The sequence below is a fragment of the Olea europaea genome, chromosome 6 (genome assembly GCF_002742605.1).
Source record: "Olea europaea var. sylvestris chromosome 6, O_europaea_v1, whole genome shotgun sequence".
NCBI lineage: Eukaryota > Viridiplantae > Streptophyta > Magnoliopsida > Lamiales > Oleaceae > Olea > Olea europaea.
The window spans coordinates 15,884,809-15,904,416 of record NC_036242.1 but is presented as its reverse complement, the minus strand read 5'-3'; the positions used below and the strand labels follow the sequence as shown (position 1 = coordinate 15,904,416).

At 34.9% G+C, this 19,608-nt stretch overlaps 1 protein-coding gene across 4 annotated transcripts; it reads right to left on the bottom strand.

Moving 5' to 3' along the window:
* Positions 1-7,628: 7,628 nt before the first annotated feature.
* Positions 7,629-18,533, bottom strand: LOC111395996 (RNA pseudouridine synthase 6, chloroplastic). Of its 4 annotated transcripts, none has more exons than XM_023022242.1 (10): positions 18,102-18,533; positions 16,462-16,590; positions 16,085-16,339; positions 15,893-15,974; positions 14,986-15,101; positions 14,854-14,908; positions 14,505-14,616; positions 14,161-14,354; positions 9,567-9,902; positions 7,629-7,919 (listed from the first exon to the last, which is right to left on the bottom strand). In XM_023022242.1, exons 1-9 carry the CDS (start codon positions 18,353-18,355, stop codon positions 9,630-9,632), a joined length of 1,470 nt encoding a protein of 489 aa, XP_022878010.1. In that variant the 5' UTR covers positions 18,356-18,533; the 3' UTR covers positions 7,629-7,919; positions 9,567-9,629. The 4 variants fall into 4 exon arrangements, with proteins under 4 accessions (XP_022878010.1, XP_022878011.1, XP_022878009.1 ...); XM_023022243.1 differs by having other exon boundaries at positions 7,629-7,916; XM_023022241.1 differs by having other exon boundaries at positions 7,629-7,924; positions 18,102-18,532.
* Between the last annotated feature and the right edge of the window lie 1,075 nt (positions 18,534-19,608).

The window sequence follows — 19,608 nt, the reverse complement described above, 5'->3', positions numbered from 1 at the left end:
TATATATATATATATATATATATATATATATATATTATTCTTTATTTTACATTTTTCAATAAATATTTATTGATTTCTCTTCATAATTTATTTAATATATATGAATCAAATCAAATATATTAAAATCAAATATTCTTCGCAGACAAAATGCATTCAAGGCACTTATTCGAAAAAGCAAAAATGTAGAAATACAAAATCGTGGAAGTTAGAAATTATAGATCGAGACTCTTTTGCTTAAGCTAATTTGCCCTGTTAAACTATCATCGTCTTTCAAGATATAACAATCTCTACTTGTTGTAGCATCACTTTAAGTCACAAGAAACGGTGTTATGCACTTATTCAAGCTTTTTCTATTCATATTTATTGATAAATTATGCGGTTATTTACTTAAATTTTGTGTAAATCATGTTAATTGTTGGAAAAACTCCAATTTGAATGTAATTGGCATGAAAAAAGGCTACTCTTTTTGATAACTCTGGTGTCCAAGTTTCGTCTGATTAATCCTGAGTAGTGACGACCTTCCCCCATGGTTCGTCACCCAGGTAAATTCAGGTGCGGTTATAGCTTATACATACTTGGGTCGAACATTCAAGAAACGGTTCTCCTCCTCGTAGATTTCCCTTTACGATGTACGGACATGACTCCCGGATGAGCGACAAAGTGCACCATAACTTTGTCTCTAATGGACAACTGCATTACAACATAAATGTTGCTTTCCAGTTGCCACGGGATTCGAACTTTCGATACTCCGAATAGAACTTTCATACTTTGCTACTGCGCCATGTCCGTGGGTAAAAAAGGCTATTTTGAGTCAATTTGAAGTTGTTCCAAGGCGATTTAAGATTAATAGGATGCCATAAAAATTATTAGAAGTAAAAAAAGAGCTATCGGAAGCAAAATAAAAGTTTCTAAGGTAAAATTCTCTTGAAAAGTATGGGGACTAATTTATACACTTTTGCAACTTGAAACAGACCAATTTCAAATGATTATGGAGTTTTGGAGACTGTTTTAGAAGATTTTGAAAGTTTTGACATCAAAATTAAAGTATAAAAAATGATCACAAAAATTGGATAAAAACTAAATTTGGGGACCAAATTACAACTTTATAGAAAGTTCGAAGTTGACCGCGGTCAACTACGGTTTGCTAGACCGTCGTCTAGCATGGCTAGCTGTTTTCCATAGTTCATCGCAGTTCACAAACCGCTGTGGACCACGGTCTAAACCATTTTGTGTTTTTTTTTTAATATATATTTTTAGTTATCTTAATTCGTTTTGACTCTTTTCGAAGTACAACTCTCAAAATTCTTCTTTTCCTATAAATAGACTAGGGGTGAACATGGTTCTACATGATTCTGGTTCCAAGAGAACCGAAGCGAGCCATGAACTAACGATTTTTTTGATAAATGAAACTAAATGATTTTTTTAAATATATGAAACCAAACTGAACAGAAATGTTCGGTTTTGATTTGGTTTGGTTCGGTTTTAATTTCATTTCTTAAATTTTTAGATTTGCATAATATAAATTAGTATGTATACCTAAATAAGAATTTAAATATCAAACATTTAGGAAGTTCAAATTTCAATCATCGAGATCAAAAAAGTCATAACTAACAAACAAAATATATTCATAATTTGAATACACAAATCAGTTTTCGTTTTCATACAAAAAATTGTTTAATAAGTAATAAATATGATTCATTAAATTAATTGCAGTAGTTTTGAAGGCACGACCCTACAATAAAGAATGAATTATCAAAATTTTTATAATCCACTTCTATAGGCAATATTAATCGTTTAATATTTCATGATTATTTATTAGGTTTTCCTCGATTTGTAAAGAATACAAATAACTCATCAAACAATCAAGGTAAAAAAAGAGTTTAGAGACTTTTTAAGTAACTGATCAATTTCATTTTTCGATCTTAAATGACACCCTGCTGACTTGATGAAATGCAATACCAGTACGCTGCGACATTAAGTAAATTGAAAATGATTGAAGGACAAATAATTCAATTGAATTCAAAATTAGGGTGTAGACATCTAATGAGTTGTTTATTTCTATGACCCAAAATTGATTAATAAATTGTACTCAATCAATGGGCTATCTCCAATGAATATAAAATTAGGGTCTCCATTAATTATTATATATAAAATTAAATATTAAGTTTGGTTTTGATTTTAATTCTGGTTTTTAAACTAGAATCAAACCAAAACCAAATGGTTTTGGTTCTTCCAAATGGTTCTTGGTTCAAAGAACCAAAACCATTAATTTTTTTATAGAACCGAACCAAACCGTTGGGTTTGGTTTGGTCTGAATATTTTGTCCAACCCTAAAATAGACATTGTTTGCATAACAAAATGGAACCTCTTGGGGGCACAAAATTCATAATAATCACAAGAAAATAAAGCCAAAGAAGAAAGAAAGAAAGAAAAAATCACCAAATCAGTCAAGAATTTTTTATTTTTATTTTTAATTTTTTTAACAAGAAGAATGAAGATTCATGATGCGAAATCATCCTTTTTTCCATTGTTTCCTCAAAACTAGTGATGTACGTTAATTCTTTCTTGTATTTTTCCTTTTTCCGTGATGTATAATTAAATAAATAGTTACAACGAACGATTGTTACCTAATTTGAACCTTAATTTTAACTATCATATTTTTGATTTTCAATTGATGCTTGAGATATTTTTTTTTTACTCCTATTCCTAATGATTTGTATTAATAGGCCATTAATTTATTGATTTGTGACCGACAATTATGTTGAAGGTTGAGTTATTTGTTTATATCACGTAGTAAAAATCTTCAATTTGAATAGAATGATAGATGTACACTTTTATGGTTGTCGAGATCATTAATTAAATTATTTGGTGATTGAATGCTTTGATTAAGGCATGTTTAAATTCACATAGAGAAATGGTGGTTTAACTTAATTTGATATAATTGTTTTAAAGTCGAGAGAGGTAACTCAATGAATTTTGAAAAAGTCAACCAAGTACACATAATTAATTATAATCAAAATTAGTAATTCAGATTAAGGCGATAACTATGATGAATTCATGAATTCTAACACTTAAATTGTCATATAAAATAAAAATAAGAATCATCATATGCATTTGTTAATTACTTTAGTATATTTAAAATCGCAAAAGGAAACACAATTAATTGTTTTAATCAAATTGAAATTAGGAATAATTGAATCAACCATTACATAATAGTACTCATGTAAACGATAATTCGAAACTTTATATTCATTTTATTACTAGTTACAATTCACGTACTTGAGAAATATAAAATCAACAAGCTTTTTGCCTCTATTGTCGGGGTCTATTTTTATTTAATTCTTGGTTAAATTGATTATCGCTTTTATTTTGTTTTAGCCGATCTACTTATTTTTCTTTGTTTCATTAATAGGGAACTAAATGAAGCAAGAATACGCAATAATTGATCCCAACATTGATGCTGGTGACATGATTGGGAGAGATATTTTCTTCATACAACTATTTAACAGATGGAATACAATTTACTTATCAATTTTTATGAGGGCAATTTACCAACTGAATAATTTCTCCCACCAGTTGATAAATGAAGAGATGAGTCTAACTTGTGAAAACAGTAGGATTTTACATTATACTATGAGTTGTTTCTTGTTGGCTACATTTGATGAATCAATGAAATTTCCATGATAATCCATCTGTAGAATATGATGAAGCGATATACTTAGGGGAGAGGTCTTTGCCATGCAAAAATATAAGTTCAACTAATTTCGAATGAGCCAAATAACATGTTTATGGGGAATCTTTTTGCCATTCAACGTGAGGAATAAACAACTAAAAAAGAAGATCGTGGAGATAGAAGAATTAATCGGGAAAGTGACCAAAAGAATAAGTGGCATTCAAACAAGATGAAATTAGGATGCAAACTTCCAACATCATTGATTTTGTGATTAAAATCGATTAAGAGATTTAAGTATTCTTAGTTAAGTTCAAATCATGGGATTTAGACAAGTTATATTGTACTCAAGAAGGAAAATTTACATTTTGAAGGACATGTGAAGTGTGGTGCAAAGACAATCTATGCAAGCAAAACAAAACATCCAAAACCCTAGTTGAAGTGCCGCAAAAACATCATTGCCCAAGTCATGCTCAAGACTATAAATTGACCGTTTATTGGGAGGCGACCAAATTTTCTATCTTAGATTATATTATAATAGGTTTGCATGTGCATCTAAAAAAGGCTTTAATTTAAAAAAAATTAATTAAATATTTTTAGGGAAAAAAAACCAAATATAAAAGAATTATTAAAAAAAATTCAAAAAAAAAAATATAGTTTCTATTATTTGAAATAGGTTTAGTCTAAGGTGAAAACTAGGTTACATAAATAATTAGAAATCAAATTCGCTTTAACTCCTATTTGAGTGAATTGTTAATTTTTTCTCCTTTTTCATTTCAGGTATGATCAAAATGTTCTGCAAGAATATGCGAAGGAGAGAAGAAGGAAGATAAGAAATATCTTTATTTACACGATGAGTATTGTTAACCCTTCTTCTATACTTATTTTGTGCTCACATTGAGGATAACATGTATTTAAGTTTGAGGGAATAGTGTAATTAATTTTCTAAGGAAAAAAAAAAAATTATCTGTGTGATTGAATGAGTTGGATAGTTTGTTTTGCAAATTGAAATTATTTATGATGACTAAATTGTGATTAGGTTTTGTGATTTTGTGATTTTTTATTTATTATTATTTTTTTTGGCTAATTTGATGTTATTTATATGAGATTGTATTATATTGAGGACAATGGCCATGATAATTGTGCTGGTTTTTTTTATTTTTTATTTTTTTAGTTATCGTGATCCATGATTTCTTTTCAAAGCACAAATCTCAAAGTTCTTCCTCACCTATAAAATTGACCTTGTTTAGGTCACAAAAGGAAACCTCTTTGGATACAAAATTTATATTAATCACAAGAAAAGAGAGACAAAAAAATAAAATAATAAATAATCAAGAAACGTTAAAAAAAAAAATAACATTGCTATTGTCAGTTCTCAATATATTTTAGTCCTCATGAGCTATATGATTTTCCATTTGTGTTTTCCAATTGACTTTGAATGTTTCATCCTTAGTTTTTAACAAAAATGCCCATTTTTCTAAAAAAAAAAATCATCAATAATCAATAAATAATATTTAAAATCAAACTAAGTGCAAATCAACATGCAAGTAATCAATTGGATGTTTAGATTTATGAAATCCAAAAGAAAAAAAAAGTAAATTTAACTTGCTTACCAGTAACACATTGTTCACAAAAAGTAAAATTTCCAAGATTATGTTTACCAAAAACGCTTCGACTTTTTAAAGATTTTAGGAATTTATTTCATATATGACGTAATCTATCATATAACAGTTTTACTAATGTGATTTTATTATTTAAAGTAGTTGCTGTTAAGCCTGTAATTGGCTTAGCTTTTAGAAAATACATACCAAGTCTCTTTTAAAGAATTAATTACCAAGTCAAATCCTGTCCTAAACCAATTTGTACGTTACACTACATATTATGTAGCACACCTAGCGATAAAGTTCAGGTACAAATCTAATTTTCAAGAACAATTATGGTACCATTTTCTAAAAGTATCCTCACTGTCGTAATTCCATCAATTTTGCAGGTCATATTATTTCCTGTTCCATTCTTGATTCAAGTACTTTAAAGTATTTACAAGCACAATAGCATTCTCAGTCTCCCCCTCGTTGTAAACTAAAACAGTAGTCCCTTGGCCCCCATGAGCATATGTTTTGTAGAGGCAAAGTTATGATGCGCTTTGTCGTCTTTTCGAAATCCTATTCGCACGTCATAAAAGGAGGACCACAGGAAGAAGAATCGCATCCCAAATGTCTGACCCATGTGTGTATAAATTGTGACTGCATTCGAATTTACCCAGGTGACTAACCAGGGCAGAAGACCGCCACCACTTAAAAAAAAAAAAAAAAAAAATCCACACACACACACAGAGCAGCAACACCTTCCCATTATCTGTTCTTTTAATTCATTTTGTCTCTTATGACAATCTTTAGTCAAATGATCCTATTTACCATAAAAGAAACAAATTTTTTCCCTTTTCCTTTATTCCTGGACTTAGATATATCTTGACCTTTCTTTTTATTATCACTATTATTTTCTTTCTTCGAATAATAATTTGATTTACCAGAACTTTCCCTAAATTTTCACTTCCTGAATTTTCTCCAGAATCTGGCTTTAGTTCTAATTCTTGATTTCTCAGGGCATTAATGGTAATCTCAATGGTGATCCATATTCTAGAGCATTTTTCAAGTCTTTATGCCTATAACTTCTAGAGTTTAATAATACCACTTGCAAGATAATCTTTTGAAAGTTTTCATCACGATTGGAAAAGTCTTGGGTCAGTTTGATAAATCTATTCAAGTTTTCATCCAAGTCAGCAATGGGATCCATTTTAAAAGAAAAATATTTTTGTTTCAATAAGTAACATTTAATGCATAATTTATATTACGACTAATTTTAGATTAGCATGCACTTAACAAGGCAAAAATGCAAAAATCAGACGTATAGAAGAAATTGTAGATTGAGGCAAAATTTGACCATTCGTCCTTAAGATGAATTTACTTCACAATGGTGCTCACAAAATGAACGACAATTATTTTTCAAAATACAACAATCTCTCTTTGTGATGGTAGCACTTTAAGCCATAAAAGACAACAAAATAGAAGCACATATTGTACTTTCTTATGAAAATATATTAATGTAGAGTATTTATATTATCGATCATGCTACAGTAACATAATCATTGATATAGTCGTTAACATAATTTCACGTGGCATCCCATCATTGGATTGTTTTAAACAAACTTTTTCATCAAATCATCTATTGCCAACTGGAATTATGTCACTGTATTTGTTACAATTTTTCAGTCTAAATGGCAAAATCCATTTATTATATGCACGGCATAAGTATAACAGATCAAAGATGATCATAAAGAATGGACTTTGTAAATGACAGGTTCCTAGATATAGATGAGAGAAGTGTTCCAAAAGATAAAAGCTATTGTTCTACATGTACATAATAATTTACACACACATGATGTGATGAGATATAATTGAATCGGAATTTCTTCAACTAAAAAAAATAAAAATAAAAAATCTCAATCCCTTTTTGACACCTTATTTGTATGCAAACCATTATATAACTTGTTATGTACAAGCAGTATTATTCAAGAAAAAAATTATCAAATAAGCCAGGTCTCCTAAAACTTGCATGTGGATAACATTTGTTCAAAAGACATGATTTTTCACTCAAAAAGGCACTTTTTCAACCAAATATGATTACAACTTCAAATAATTTTTATGTCTTAAGTGATTCAAGTTTGACCTCAATTTCTCATTCATCTGTGTTTTCAAACCATGCTAGGGACCTCGAGAATAGAAGGTTTAACCAAACAAACAACAAATAAGGATGGCGCTCCCATTGGGGAATTTTAAGTTTGTTACCATCTCCGATTCTCCATAGCTTCAGCACTTGGTCGTTGCATAATTACTGAAGTGTCTAGCTTTTGCTGACCTAAAACATGTTTTACATACAAGGAATGGAAAGACTGATCACATATTTATAAGAAATATTCAATAACATACCAATAATTATTACAGAAAATGGTACAGCAGATAAGGACAATATAATTCCCAATTTCTATGTTCGTCTCTCCAATTTGTTGATTATTTTCAGGATTTTATCCTTCTATATGTTATAAAAATTTGGGGTTTGGGAAGAGAAGGGTTCTGATAAGAACCCAAGCTGGTGCTAGTTCTGCAGAGGGTGAATCAGCTGCTGCAACCACCGAAGAGGCTTTTTTTCTATTGGACTGCTGAATATCTGATGTTATGGACCTGCTGTTCTGCTGTGCTGTAGATTAGTTAGGCAACCGATGTGTAAATTGGAATACGTATGTAGAATTGAAGCTGCAGAACTATGGATAACTTGTACTCAAGTGTATATGGAAATAAAATGTTTATTAATGTAGTAAATGGAACAGAGAAATTGACAAAACAGTTCCAAGCTTTCAAGAGGCTGGATCTCTCCCCAATTGGTTTAACAAATTACCCAATATTTTCCTTCCTGCCTATCCCAGCACCTCCCTACTACATTTATAGAGAATTTACTAGCTTTCTATTACATTTTTGCCCTTTTTGCTAACTAACTATGGAGTACTCTAGAATAGTTAAACTAATTACTAATTTGGGGTTATATCAGGTTCAGAGAAACTTCAGATTTTATAAGCTACACCACCATTAATATCTGCAGTTCAGTCATTTGATATGCTGACAAATATAAGATGAATTTTAGGATATTGCAAGGTCAGAAATTGGAGTCCCATTGAAGAATTTATAAATGACAAACAGCAAGTGAAGTACATGGCCAACCACTTAGATGCCCTGTGAACAGCCATGAGGGATGCACAGTAGTACATAATGCAAAAAATAAATAAATTTCTTGTCTATCAACACATAGATCAATAATAAATGATGCACTTGGTTTAAAACATTTCCAAGTACTTGAAATTCCAAAACGCGACAAACTTAGGCCTAAAATTGAGAATTGACATTGCATCACATCCTTTCATCTGTGTACTTTACTACATGAACAGGACGGGAGCAGATGTGAGGAGATACTTTGTCTGGTCCCTCCTCGACAGCTTTGAATGGTCAAGTGGATACAGTAAACGTTCTGGGTTTACTGCATCGATTGGGTCAATTTAAAGACATTTCCGAAGTTATTGGCAACTTGTTACAGAGACTTTCATTACAGAACACATAAGAACCGAACCCAAAGCCAAAAGCTAATTTCATACATTTCTAATTTAGAGACTGTAAATATTGCTGTTCTTAGGATTCCTGGGATGGAGAAGGAAATATGTCTTTGGCATGCTTGTGTCCTATTGTTTGAAGAATATGCTTAATTCAGAAAATACTTTGAAAATGTACTTGCAAACTGAGGCCCAATATTCGTTCCATTAAAACATGAAAAATATTGAAAGCAAGTACGATCATAAGCTAGATTTGATTTCAATGTCTTACTCTGTCAACTTTCTTACTGTGAGATTTCACACATTTTGAGTTCCTGTAGAACAAATTACCAAAACTAGCCCACAGCCAATTTTTTTTCCTTTTATTTTTATTTATTTATTTATTATTTTTTTTGAAAAAAGAAGCCCATCTGACTGAGAAAAGATTTAGTGAAAAAAGGAAAGAGAAATTTAAAAGAATAAGAAACTATTAAGTTGGGTGAGTTATGCAACTTTTTTATCCTAGTGCACATTCTTAATTCTCATGATTATTATTTGCCTCATCTCAACATCAAACTGAATGATATTCGCAGAAGTTCCTGCTCTAGAATTACTGTTCTCCCTTCAGTTTCACTATCAAAACAACCCTCACTAGCAAATCCACCAATGTATGCAAGAATTGCAAATGAAAGAAGAAAATTGCTAACTGCATATGATTAATAGTTTGCACATAAAGACGAGATAAAGTGATAAGAGATCTACCTTAAGCAAGAGAATACTATCAATTTTGTCAAGTACTCTGGTAAAGCTGATGCATCTAGCTATCTACCTCCACCATGGAGATCTAGCCTCATAAACGTGCTCTCCCTCATCCCACGAAATCTGACATGCCTGGAGACCAATAGCAACGCTAGGTTCCTTTCCATGGCATGCAATCCACTCTTCAACATGCAGTTCTTTATCATTCTCAGTGGCATATGCTTTTTTGTACTTGCCAAATGGATTAAGCCCTGGTTTGCGCATCTCAGCAATTGCAGCTGGCATATACATGGAGTCGCCCACTAATGGGGCACCACAAGCAGCCAATTGTGCCCGAATCTGCAATCATGAGATCATGTCATGGTAAAAATAATAACAGCAGTTGCATTTGTTAATAGAAAAGAGACAAGGTGCTTCTTTAGTCAAATGTTCACGTATTCTCTACTCCCATCCTTCTCAATAAATTCCAACTAAATCAGTAAGAAGTTAAAATTTGAAACTCAATCCAGTAATTTAGCGTATGTGACATTGGTTTTCTTATACACAGATGTTGTATTTATTATGAGAAAGGAAAATTTGACATTGCTCCTGCAGTCAACTGTTTTTCTGTTCTCTACCTGTCCCCTTCTCTAGATTTTTTTTTTTTTTTTGATAGGTAATCAAATAATTTTATTACTTAAAAGAGAATACACCGGGGGTGTACAATCACTTTAAGCTATTAAGGAAAAACATGAAATTAGGCAACCCATCTACAGGATTTCTAGCCATAGCATTAAACCAAGAATACAAGGTAAAGTAAAATGTTTCTCTTATCTGTTCTCTTGTCTTTGTTTGGTCTTCGAAACAACGGTTGTTCCTTTCTCTCCACACGCACCAAACAATGCAGCCCGGGATAAGGTGCCATGCTAGTTTGCTATCCTAATCCCGAAGTTTTCTATGCCATGCCCGTATCACGTCCTCTATACGACGAGGCATCACCCAATCCATAGATTGTGAATTGATTATACTGTTCCAAATCCAACGTACACCATCACAATGAGTGAACAAATGATCGATCGACTCCCCATCCTTCTTGCACATATAACACTACTCGGTTGCATAAAAGCCTTTACGACGAAGATTATTCACCGTTGAGACCCGTCCCCTCACAACTATCCACAATAGGAATGCCACCCGAGGAGGTAATTTACACTGCCATACCAACTTCCAGGAAAATGAATTATTCACACATCCCATGAGGGAACCAAAGTACGAGCGAACCGAAAAAATGCCATCCTGTGCTGTCCTCCACCTGATACAATCCCTCTCTCCAACCCGAATTTGGGCCTCATGTAAAATAGTCATAAAAAACGAATAATCTTCCAATTCCCAATCCTGAAGATTCCTCCCAAAAGTAATATTCCAGCTATAGCTCCCATTATGAATGTCTAAGAGATCACTCACCATGGCAGTGGACACTGAGGCAATACGATACAAAGAAGGGAATCTCTCCTTCAGCGGTTGATCTCCGCACCAACAATCATCCCAAAATTTAATCTCATTACCATTTCCAACCACAAACTTCAGTTTGTCCAAAAATGCGCTCCATCCCCGTTGGATATACCTCCACAAGCTCACCCCATAAGAACCACGATCCTCAAATGTACACCATCCCCCATCGGTCACACCATATTTCGCCCCAATTATTTCTCTTCAGAAGCTGTCCCTCTCCACTCCAAATCGCCACAACCACTTGCCTAATAAGACTTTATTGAACAACACAAAGCTCCTCACCTCAAGACCCCCCATCCTCATCGGCAAACAAACAACTCCCCAATTGACCAAATGGAGTCTCCTCTCCTCTCCCAACCCTGCCCATAGAAATTCTCTTTGAAGCCTCTCTAATCTCTTTGCCACTGCAATCGGAATGGGGAACAATGACAAAAAGTAAGTAGGGAGATTGGAGAGAGTGGATTTAATGAGAGTAAGTCTGCCTCCCTTAGAAAGGTACATACGCTTCCACCCTGCTAACCTTCTCTCCATCCTTTCCACAATACCATTCCAGATATGGGTACTTTTAAATCGTGCCCCTAACGGGAGTCCTAGATATGACATCGGCAACTGCGCAACCTTACAACCCATTATATCAGCCAGCTCCTCGACATTATTGACCTCCCCAACTGGAATAGCCTCAGACTTCCCCAAATTGATTTTCAAACCAGACACCGCTTCAAAACATAAGAGCAGACGGCGCAAGTTCCTGAATTGTTCAACATCTACATCACATAAAATCAACGTGTCATCTGCAAATAACAGATGAGACACCTGCAATTGATCAACCATAAAACCCCTATCAAACCCGCTCTCACTGCTCTTTCAATCATCCTACTGAGAGCCTCCATCACAATGACAAATAACAATGGGAACAATGGATCCCCTTGTCTCAAGCCTCTACTGCTCTGGAAATAACCCTTTGGTGTTCCGTTGACCAAAACTGAGAATGAAACAGTAGAAATACAGAATTGAATCCATTTACACCATTTATCCCCAAAGCCACAGTGCCTGAGCATATACAACAAGAAACCCCAATTCACATGGTCGTAAGCCTTCTGAATATCTAGCTTACAAAGCATCCCTGGGGCCTTTAGGCGCATTCTTGAATCTATGCATTCATTCGCTATAAGCACAGAGTCCAAAATTTGACGCCCTTTTACAAATGCATTCTGAAACTTGGACACTACTTTTCCCAGCACCTCCTTTAATCTGTTTGCCAAGACTTTCGAAATAATCTTATACACCCCGCTGACAAAGCTAATGGGGCGAAAGTCCTTAATATCAGTCGCTCCCTGTTTCTTAGGGATGAGCACAATAAATGTGGCATTAGAACTTCTCTAGAATCTGCCACGTTCAAAAAAATAAGATAAAATATTCACAATGTCCAGTCGAACCACATCCCAACACACTTTGTAGAATGAGAACGAGAAACCGTCCGGTCCCGAGGCCTTATCATCGTTCATGCTGAAAACAACCTCCTTAATTTCATTCTCCCCAAATGGTCTTTCCATCCATCGGGCATCATCCTCAGTGATTGTAGAAAAGTGCAATTCCTCCAATTCTGGCCTCCATTCAAATTGCTCCTGATAGAGGTTCTGATAAAAATTCACCAGTTGGCTTCCAATTTCCTGTGGTTCCTCATAAGTAACCCCGTCCACCTCCAAAACTGTGATGGAGTTGTTCCTCCTATTAGAATTGGCGACCCTGTGGAAGAATTTAGTGCATTTATCCCCCTCTTTCAACTAAGTAACTCTAGATTTCTGTCGCCAATTAATCTCCTCCATCTCCACCAACCTCTCCATCTCTTCCTTTAATACTCTATGTCTCTCCTTCTCTTTCCCAGTCAACCCCTTACTCTCCTCCCGCCTATCCAATTCCTCTATCTCTGACAGACACTGATTTTTACTGCAGTTAACATTGCCTACAACTTCCTCATTCCATTTTTTTAAGTCCCCTTTCAATGCCTTTAGCTTCTGATCCAATACAAAACAGGGAGACCCACTGACTTCATAGGAAGTCCACCACGTCTGTACTCGCTCCCTAAAACCTTCTACTTTCAACCACATCTTCTCAAACCTGAAAGGTCTTCTTCCACCACCCCTTCTATTCCCCGATAACATAATAGGAAAATGATCTGAGAATACCCTCCCCAATCTTCTCTGAGTGACATCTGAATATTTAGACTCCCACTCCCCACAAATCAAGAACCTATCAATACGAGACAGAACGGGTCGATCCCGATTGGATGACCAGGTAAAATCTCCCCCAATCATAGGTAAATCCATTAACAAATTCTCCCTAATAAAATCTGAGAACTCCTCTATTGCCCTAGTTAGTCTCCCACCACTCGACCTCTCCAAAGGAAATCGAATCACATTGAAATCACCCCCAATACATGTAGGGAGATTCCATCAAGCCCTCATTCCAGTCAGTTTATCCCACAAACCCACTCTACTGTCATCAGAATTAGGCCCATAAACTCCTGTGAATATCCACCGAAATCCATCCTCACAATTTTTGAAAGAAATCGATATAGAGAACACCCCTATACTCACCTCCTTCATCTCAAGTACTCTAGTGTCCCACATCACCAACATGCCTCCTGAAACCCCTGATGACCCCAAAAACTGATATCCAACATGATCTCCCCCCTCCCATAAACTACGAATCACCGCCCCCCTTCTCTAGAAATTTCAACCAGGAAAAAAGTAAACTTTGAAACTGAAACAGAAACAACACTTCTTATAATTTCAAGTATAACAGGAAACAATGTGCTGCTTCTTTTCCACTCTTCTGGAACTCAAGCCACTTGTAATGATAGAACTTGAGTTGCAAATTAATTTCAAATGTCTTATGTGGAGAGACATCACGTCATTCCCTTAACAGCAGTGATCAAACTCAACTAAATTGTCATTAAGATGGACAAAAAGCATAGAAAAAATATAATTCTATAACATAAAGTGCATATTTATCTATAGATAAAGAGTGGGGACAGTGCATGCGTCAAAAAGCCACGTCCTTGCTCCAGCTCCCCTTTCACAATAGATGGGAACAGAATACATACCTGATGCGTTCGACCTGTCAAAAGGTCAATTTTACATTCGTATGCAAAGTCTTTACCAGGCCATCCACAATCTTCGATACTATATTTCTTTTCAGTTAAAGCATCTGGCCATGGAACCTTCTTGCATTCCAAGACCTCAAGTCGGCACAAATACCATCCTTTAACGAAATCTGGTTGGACCACATCAGGTTTGACTCGCATTAGGGAATACAAAACACAAATATCTCTGAGCCTAGAAAAATCTCGTTAAAAGTCTTTCTTGTGTGGGTAAATGGAACATAAAGGATTATACTTTTAAAGATAAAACACTCTCGTACAGTTAGTTATGCAATGAAGCCGCTGACCTTCAGAAACAAGTCGAGGTGCAATATTAATTGGACGCATGTAGTGTGTAATTACTCCAATTGACACAGGATCAGCAGCAAGAGCAAGATAAAGCTTCTTCACCTTTTTCTCCTGAGGACAATTTGTATATATTCCTATTACTCTTACAGTTAGTCATTTTGTTTTTCCTATAGAAAGTAGTAGACATTATAAGCGAAGACCCACGACTGTTTCAAGAATCTTCCGATGAAGCTAAATCCCGAGAATAATTTGCTAGAATAATAAAAGGTCGCTCCATAAGTATTATCTTTACAAAGAAAAGTTGCAATTTTCTGATATTCAAACAAAAAGAAGAAATTGCAAACTAACCCTTATTTTTCCATGAAAAACTGAGCAGTACTCTTTTGTTCTTGATAGCACGACGCTGCATGTAAAATTGAAGCCATCAGTTTTCGCTATTCACATTACCATACAATAGATGAAAGCATTTGTTTGACATACCAGCCCTCTGTACAGTTATCAATCTGGTGGGTAGTCCTCAATGGAGCATCCAATCCTAAGGCACGCGAAGCAAATGTCACACAACTTTCTTCAATATTGTCCGTAGTTCCTCCGACCTGATCAAAATTAACATGGGCACTGATCAGAATTAACATGGGCATCATAAGCAGGCAAGAAACTAATCTTGAAAAATGCTCATCAGATTCCAAGTATGACTATCTATAGAAAACGTCGCAACAAAAGTTAAGATTGTGACTTTAAGATAATAAATCTGTTCAAGAACATTAAGTACCAAATTCTATATAAATTTAACATTTGCATAGACAAAGTCAATATTTTACCAAGAGAATTGACAGGCAAAAGACATTATTTCTATTTCCAATTTGACTGTCCTTGGCATGCTCTGTCAATGAAGTTTCAGGTATAGCCCCCATTTGATTCCCATTCTTTGGCCACAAAAATGAAAAATATGACCGTTATCCATCACATCAAGCCACCTTATTTGACTTTCTATTTCTTGTGTGGATCCCGTAATAACTATATTTTTCATTTTCATTCTTACAAAAATGGGTACCAAACGGGGTCATAATATGTCATTAGTCCTAATATTTCTCATTGTGCAGTGGAGGAACATGGGAACAGAACTTTTAGGAAGTAACATATTGTTAGCTGCCACAGTTATGGAAGTGGAAAAGGATGCATGGAACTTTTAAGGCTGAAGAAACAAGAATCAATCATTATTAAATAAACTAAACAAGCTGTTTTATATTAAAATTTATAATAAACTCATAATCCATCAGGAAGTAAAAAATAGAGGAGCTCATAGTTACTAGTTTCAGGAATCAAATAAACTCTCAATTTACAGAAAGCTGTGCAATTATTTAGTTGAGAAAGAACAACTACATACAGATGTACCAGCAGGTTTGTCCAGAACAACGTAGGAATCAGTCACAGCAATGATTCTAGATCTCCAGTCAATTTCATAGCACCTGTTCCAAGCAGATAAATCACAGGAAGCATTCGTCCTTGCTAAGTTAAATCAACATGGTACTAACTTCCAGGAAAAGGCATATTGACTAAGCATTATCTAATAAAATACCTTGGAAAGCGTTTTGGGTGTACATGCACTCGTAAGTAAGTTCCAGCTTCAACAAATTCATCAATGCGTGTTATGCGAAAAGTTTTTTGTGCTTCTCGTATAGTTTTCCCTTTAATAGATGCTCTTGTTCTCAGAACTGATGGATTCGTAACTTCCTTGTACACTTTGATTTGCTCAGGCGTGGCATTCGGAGGAGGGTCTGGGCATACAAGAGCATAAAATACTGCTCCAAAGTGAATTAGATCTGCAACAAACCTTACATGAAATACAAAATTCAATATTTTAACCTAATTGTCACTGAATCAACTTTGAACAACTCAATATCACACGCCAGGTCACAGTTGGAAGATAAATGATAAAGAAATGGCAGAACTCACAAGGGAGGAAGACTCAAAGCTTGACAAATATACTCTAAAACAGACCCTCCTTCTGAAACAACCAAGTGTTCCACCCTTGGAGGCCCATTATGGGAGGGGCATGGAAGAAGGCGGCTATATATCGGGTAGCTGGAAAAAAAAAAAAAATCAAGTGGTCAAGAGGGGAATAATGACTGAGGAATGCAAATAAAACATATACATTTTACATCACGAATAAGTAAAAAACAATTTTTGAACCACGAACTAATGAAATTCAGTGTTAGCAGTAAAGTAATAAATGATAACTGATTGACGACATTGAAAATGTCATTATCAGTTGTACAAAACTGAAAGTTCACACATTTTCCTTTGTCCTAATACAGGCAGCTGGATATTCAAACTTCCATATATACCAGACAACAAGATATGTTATACTTTTTTTGTGAAAGGAAGGCTACCTCCATAGTTTTCCATCATTCATGATTTACCAATTAAAGTTTTATATAATTCTATCTGAGCACTAATTATATCTTTTAATAGATCTTAATATAATATAATAGATAAGTCCCATGTCAGTCACCAACCAAATAGGGGCTTAATTGCCCGAATGGCTGCCGAACTTTACCAAGTGTTACTACTTAACTAAACTTAAAAATATATCTCAATGGTCATTGAACTTCGTCAATTATTACTACTTCATAACTGAATTTAAAAATGTATTTCAATGGTCATTGAACTATGTACCATATTATCCATTCATCACTAAAATGAGAAAAATCCTTTAAGTTCAACAAATGGCGTCGACTTGAGTAATAAATGGGTAACATGGTATATAGTTTTGCGACCATTGAAATACATTTTGAAATTCAGTTATGAAGTAGTAACATTTGCTAAAGTTCAATGAGCGTTGAGATACATTTTTAAGTTCAGTTATGAACTAATAACAATTTCTTTTCTTTTTTTCTTTTTTTTTGCCCCAAATCGACCTATGTGAAAAAAGAAACTCAAGAAAAAAAGGGAAAAGTTGAAAAATCAAATCGACCTCCACTAAAACAAAAATATTTGTACTTTTATTTAATTTTTTCTGTCAATTTCTTTAAGTGTTCCTACAGTCTCTCTTCCAATCTTTTTATGCAAAGTTCGAAATATAGTGAACTAATACCCATTGATCTAAAAGTGAAATGTACTTTTCACCATGATGGATAGTCATCGGCAAAAGTTCTATTTTTATTCGATTTGTAGGTCTCTGGTTTTTGTTTCCTCTTTTTTCCTTCATTTTCTTTGATATCTTCTTTCATAGAGGTCGATTTGAGGGTGTTAATAATTGAATCTAAAAATATATCTTAATAGTTGCTGAAGTATGCCAAATATTACTATTTAATATTTGCAGTTAAAAATGTATCTCTATTATCCCTGTTACTAACTCGTAACCAAACTTAAAAATGTATCTGGCCACTGAACTATGCCCCATGTTACCCATCCATCCCTCAACAAAATCACGTCTTTCTGCTCTTACAATAATTTTGAACACGGTAATTACCATTTTCATTGCAACCCAAACCAGTACACATTCACAGTAATTAAAAAACTGAATGTGCACTATGTAAGTGGAGAAACTAACATGCTATTCTATGAGAATACAAAAAGAAATTATAAGGTACCCATTATTGGAGAGAGAAGTGGAAGAAGTTGAACTGATATCTGTAGCAGCAGAGGATTCACAGCTGAAGCTTCTGTTTCTGTTATTGAAGGTCTGGTGACGGCGAGTATTCTTGAATAGGGCGGTGAAGGCTAACGTGCGCACGAGGTTGATAGGAGTAATTAAGTTCCCCCGGTAACTGGAAGCAGATAAAAATGAAGAGACCAAACTACTTGTGACAACAGAATTTAAAACTGTGATGGCGCCGCCCGCCATTATCTGAGGTTTTCCAATACGGAGGCAGCTGCCACTCCGGATAGTCGATAAAATGGCAGAATTTTGCGTCCGTGAAACAGTACTGGATCCGATGTTTTCTCTATGGAGCTAAGCGATTCTTGGGCCCGGCCCAAGATATGGGCAAGTGTAAATGCCAGGGACTCGAGAAGAAAAATCGACGAGGTAGCGAGATGGGAAAGAGAAAATTACACCATCATCGACTTTATAACTTTTCATTTAACTAACAAAATACAATTTTTTTTTTCTTTTAAAAATCAGGTGTATCCCCCTCCCCCTAACCCGAATGAATTTTTAAACACGAGAAAAGATCACAGCTTCATTTCACTTCTTCCTCGGTGGCCCTTGAAATGGTGGTGAAGTAATGCCTCCTGAATCTATCTGCGACCTTTAGTGTTTCTGCTACTTTAACGGATACGTGCAACCTGAAAAGTGAGGGCGGAGCTTTCTCCCTTGTTTTACCTCCGGTGTGAGAATCAATAGGTGTGTTAGAAGAAAATAAATTCGAAATTCAGATAGTTAAAAAATATGCAATCATCCATCCCTATCTCGCCCTTGGGAGGTATTTATAGAAGTCAGAAGTCGAGTGAGAGTCGGGTGGCTGTGGTGCCACGTGTCCCACGTTGGCCTTCCCATTATCCCCACGTTTTGAGTGGGGGGTCTTAACTACCCCACGGAGGTTGTGTTCGTGATGATCGCCAGGTAACCTTGTTAATTCATAAGAGATTTTGAGGCTAAGTGTTGAAATGACCTTATAGGTAATTCCATGCCGGTCGCTAGTCTCTCGTAGAGATAGAGCGCCCCCAGGGGGGTCGACGTTCTCTAGTAGGGGTAGAGCGCCACCAGGAGATCGACAGTCTCTCGTAGAGGTAGAGCACCTCGGGGGATTGATGGTCTCTTGTAGAGGTAGACGCACTCCGGGGGGTTGATAACTTCGCATTGACATGTTATGATTTACATTGCCTATCTTTGGAAGCGATTTCTTATGTTAACCGATATCATTAACCCCTATTCCCTGTCGATATTTTTTCGACAGAGAAGTAGCAACTTCCTTTATACGGATTTTATTATTATTATTATTATTGTTATTTTTTATTAATAAAATTAGCTCGAGTGAACAAGTCGAGTAGTGCAATTTGGTTCAGCAGCTATTCTACTGTACACTTGGCACCCATTCAATGGGCATGATCTTGGAGGGAATTTTCCCCTCAAAAATTTTGAATCCCTTTTGCTTA